The 4640-nt window shown below is 42.8% G+C and overlaps 1 protein-coding gene across 1 annotated transcript; it reads left to right on the forward strand.

Annotated features, from left to right (window-relative positions):
- The first annotated feature begins 853 nt into the window (after positions 1-853).
- On the forward strand, positions 854-2992 carry LOC134089609 (complement C1q tumor necrosis factor-related protein 3-like). The gene is made up of 3 exons (XM_062544071.1): positions 854-955; positions 1209-1340; positions 1957-2992. The coding sequence occupies exons 1-3, from the start codon at positions 874-876 to the stop codon at positions 2235-2237; spliced, it is 495 nt and encodes a 164-aa protein (XP_062400055.1). The 5' UTR covers positions 854-873; the 3' UTR covers positions 2238-2992.
- Positions 2993-4640: the final 1648 nt, after the last annotated feature.

A 4640-nucleotide genomic window follows, 5' to 3' on the forward strand; every position in this document is an offset into this window, starting at 1 on the left:
CTGCGTGTGTTAATGAATGTGATAGCTAAAATTTGATGGATTCTGATTGGCTGTTAATTTTGTATCGCTCTGAAAGTGATCCCCAACGATAACGTTCTTCATGTCGTTATCGTTATAGTTTGTGTGTGAATATCGTCATCCATACTAACGAGAACAATATGTTTTAGGGCCCGAGCACCGAGGCAAGGCCCTATTGTTTCTTCTCAGATTATTAGGGCCCGAGCACCGAGGTGTGGCCGCTGAAGCAGCGGCTGCACCGGAGGTGCAAGGCCCTGTTGTTTCTGTATAGATTATTAATATTATTATTATTACTATTATGCTGTATTATTATAGTATTATGTTATTGCTACCGCTAGTCAGAGACAGAGCTCTGGCTGAGGGTGTGGCTTAGGGAATCTATAGCACCACCTAGCACGTTGTCTGTTGTGGTTGACACATACATTCACAAAAATGAACCAAATTTGGTGGACTTGTGTGTTATTGCTGCCGCTAGTCAGAGACAGAACTCTGGCCAAAGGTGTGGCTTAGGGACTCTATAGCGCCACCTAGCATGTTGTCTGTTTCACACATTCATGAAAATGAACCAAAATTCGTGGTCTTGTGTGTTATTGCTACCACTAGTCAGAGACAGAGCTCTGGCCGAGGGTGTTGCTTCAAAGACAATTCATTTGCAATTTTTTAAAGTAATTTACTACTGGCAACACTTTGTGGGCATTAAGAGATTAAAATAGTTGGGATGTGTGTGTGTGTGTGTGTGTGTGTGTGTGTGTGTGTGTGTGTGTGTGTGTGTGTGTGTGTGTGTGTGTGTGTTTGTGTGCGTGTGTGTGTGCGTGTGTGTGCTCTCCTGAAGCTCAGGAATTATATCTGACTGCAATGGAGGCCAGACTGAGAGCCAGTGAGGACACAGTGGACGCCCAGAGGACCCAGCTGCGGGAACTCCAGACACTCAATGAAGGTGAAACAGCGACGTTCAGACTGATAAACTAAAGTGGCTCCTTGCCTGGCCTCTCCACACTGATATCTTGAAGAGGCGACATGTGCTTTCAAAAGCACCAGAAAAAAATGATATTAGAGAAGTCGTTTGACTTGTGATATAGTGGCAGAGATACCGGGGCCAATTTGATGATGGAACTAAATCTACAACCAATGAATTGTCCAACAATAAATAATTTTCTCAGTTATAAATATTTTGCTACATGTGTTTTCAGGGAATAAAGTGGCCTTTTCACTTTCACTTGAAACAACCACAGACAGGAATTCTGGACCCTATACCACTGGAAAAACACTTATCTACAAACACATCTTCAACAACGTTGGCAATGCATACGACCTTAATACAGGTGAACATTTTACCAGATATATACAGCTCTGGAACGCTTTCTACAGTTCTACAAACAAGATAGTTTTAGTGATTAAAACGTTTCAGTTATGACCTGAAATGAACACAACGCTACTGGCAACAGTGGAATAAGCAGGATAATGGACTTCACGCTGTACGATTATACAACGTTAACACACTTTTCTAGATACCATCTGAACTTGCATTAACTTTATAATCCAACGGTGCGTCGTCCATTATCCCTTACTTATTGTATTGCAGCTACACTGCAACTAGAGGTCAGAGTAGCACCAAAAGCGGGGGAGGGTTTTGATACAATTTAATTGAAACATACAGTAGTAAAAATTAATCTTACAGTGTAAAGCACTATAAAGATTGTACATGAAAAAATGTAATTCTTCTCGGACATTCTTGTCCAATCTTTCAAATGGTGTATAACATTACTATGCCATGTAGCAATATGGTGCATACAATTGATTTAGGATGTCATCCTACAGTTGCTGAGTGACATTCAATAATGGGTGTGTTTGGTTGTCCTGTTGTTGTTGAGCTGTATGGTGCCAGATGTTCTTCCAAAAGGATCAATACTGTACATGTCTACCCATCCTCTGACCCAGGCTTCTTCACCGCCCCTGTGAGAGGAGTGTACGAGTTCAGCCTCTCTGCTTACAGCCAGGGCAGCAATGCTATCCTGGGGTTGTACCTGCGTAAGAACAGAGAGCGGATGGTCACCCTGTACTCCACGTTCAAGAGCGAACACAACAACGTGTCTAACGGAGCGAGTCTGATCCTAGAGAAGGGAGACGTGGTGGATGTGTACTTGCCAGCCAACAGAAGGGTGCTGGATAACCAAAATCACCACACTACTTTCCGGGGACATCTGCTCTTCCAGATGTAAGCACTGCCAACCAAAATGCTGCATCTGCAGTGCATCATAGAGTTGTTAGGAAATAGTACTTATGCATTGTATATGACATAGATTACGTGATAGTCCTGGCATGCTCCTTCAAAAACATCCCAATGAATATGCTTTTAGTAATATTGGACACAAAACACATGTTTTGTTTGTGTAAAGACCTTAAATGCTGCATTGTTGAGTTAAATGTCTGAGACGATAGCAATATTTCTTTTTGTAATAATGCATAAATCAGTTACATCATATACAAAGGCATAGAAACCCTCCCCCCCTTCCCACCCACCCCTCCCATACCCACCCAAGAACAAGCCCTGTGGTAAACATCTGATTGAATTAGGATTATGTAAACAATATTTTGCTGCTTTGTTGCACACTGAACGAACATGAAATTTAGAATGTTAATATATGTTTTGTGCACATTAAGGGCCCGTGTCCACCAATAGCATTCTTTGATGATGACGGCCATTTTCTCTACAAATCCTATGATGTTCAGCGCTCGCAGCACTTAGCGCCCGCCGTGGTGCTGATAGCTTTTTTCCGCAGTGCGCAGAGCGCTGAAAGTTGAAATGTGTTCAACTATATTAGAACAGCGCTGGCCTCGTCAATGTCACTTCTCTCTTAACGACCAATCAAAACTTTGTAACCTAGCAACAACTAGATGCACCGCATAGCGGTACACAATATGACCGCCGCTCAGTTCTGCACATTCTCCCCAAAAAAATAAATGACGCTTGTCAACTTTCCTGCATCTCCTTTTTGTGCAATTGATATATACATATATCTCCTACTCTTGCAGCTCATGTGTATATAAATGAGTGTGTGCATGTGTGAGCTTGCTTTTGTGTATAATAATGTGTGTGTGTGTGTGTGTGTGTGTGTGTGTGTGTGTGCATGTGTGGAATCAGTGGATGTGTGTTTATCTGTGCATGTGAATCTGTTGAAGTGTGTGTGCATACGTGTGTTTGTGAGAGTGTGAGTATCATCCCTAACCAGCAACCCTTCGCTAAATAGCACCATCTGCAGGCCGTTGGGTGAGCATGTCACTAAATGTACACATACAGTACAGTAAATACATTTATTATATAGCACCCCATGGATGAAATTCAAATTTGCAAATCACAAATGACTGGTTATAAGCCAAGTTGCGGGCTCTTGAGACCAACATACCATAAGCATTTCATCAACCTCGGTGGCAAGGTTCAGGTAGTTATATAAGAAAAACGGCAATTTTTTAGGTTTCAGGGGGGCCTGCGCGGGGGTGGAGTGGCCAAAGATCAATCTCTACCTATACACATACTCAAAGGCAAATGATAGAATGATAGAAGAAAGAATGATGTTTCAAAAGATATACAGTATGCGTTTTTCTTAGATCCTTTTTGGAGACTCCAAACTGTATAACCAGAATTAAACACCTCTAACTTAACAACCCCTTAGCCTGCAAACTAAATCCTGGCCTTCAATGAAGCTGACACTTTGGGGGGCTACTATTTGGGTTTGGATGTCAGTGAACCTGGAATAAAATAAAAGATGCATTATCCCAATAATCATTCATTTCTATTCTGCCTATGACATTTTGATAATAAAAGGCTCCAAAAAAGTGCTTGGCTAATGTGTAGAGCATGAAGACAGCCCCCAGTGTAGAGAGGTGACAGTGGAGACAGTGCTGAGTGTAGAGAGAGGAGAGTGGAGACAGTGCTGAGTGTAGAGAGGTGGGAGTGGAGACAGTGCTGAGTGTAGAGAGGTGAGAGTGGAGACAGTGCTGAGTGTAGAGAGGTGGGAGTGGAGACAGTGCTGAGTGTAGAGAGGAGAGTGGAGACAGTGCTGAGTGTAGAGAGGTGGGAGTGGAGACAGTGCTGAGTGTAGAGAGGTGGGAGTGGAGACAGTGCTGAGTGTAGAGAGAGGAGAGTGGAGACAGTGCTGAGTGTAGAGAGGTGGGAGTGGAGACAGTGCTGAGTGTAGAGAGGGGAGAGTGGAGCATGGAGACTGCCCCTAGTGCACTTCCTCGTCCTACTCCTCTCACTCTTTCTTCATGTCTTCCTTCTCTCACACACACACACACACACACACACATGTACACACACACACACACGGCAGAGGTTGTGATTCACTTTTTTAAATGATAGTGGTGAAAACCTGCACAGTGACATTTCCAGCAAACATACTGTATCTCTGTAACAGACACAATTTGAAAATCTATCAATTGTGAATTATATAGTATGCCACAATTCCATTAACAGAATGCAAACGAAATACCTTCTCAACACCTTTAATACTGTTCAGTAAGACAAATCAGCACTATTAGCATCCACTTAATCAATGAGCCTCAGGTATAAGACCGCACTCTACCAATACTCTCAGCATGACCATTCAGGCCTACAGTGCATA

The sequence above is a fragment of the Sardina pilchardus genome, chromosome 1 (genome assembly GCF_963854185.1).
Source record: "Sardina pilchardus chromosome 1, fSarPil1.1, whole genome shotgun sequence".
NCBI classification, from domain to species: Eukaryota; Metazoa; Chordata; class Actinopteri; order Clupeiformes; family Clupeidae; genus Sardina; species Sardina pilchardus.

Coding starts and splice junctions, on each gene's coding strand:
- LOC134089609 (XM_062544071.1), top strand. CDS start 874: ATGGAGGCCAGACTGAGAGCCAGTGAGGACACAGTGGACGCCCAGAGG. Junction 956..1,208: donor ACTCCAGACACTCAATGAAG/GTGAAACAGCGA, acceptor ATGTGTTTTCAG/GGAATAAAGTGGCCTTTTCA. Junction 1,341..1,956: donor TGCATACGACCTTAATACAG/GTGAACATTTTA, acceptor CCTCTGACCCAG/GCTTCTTCACCGCCCCTGTG.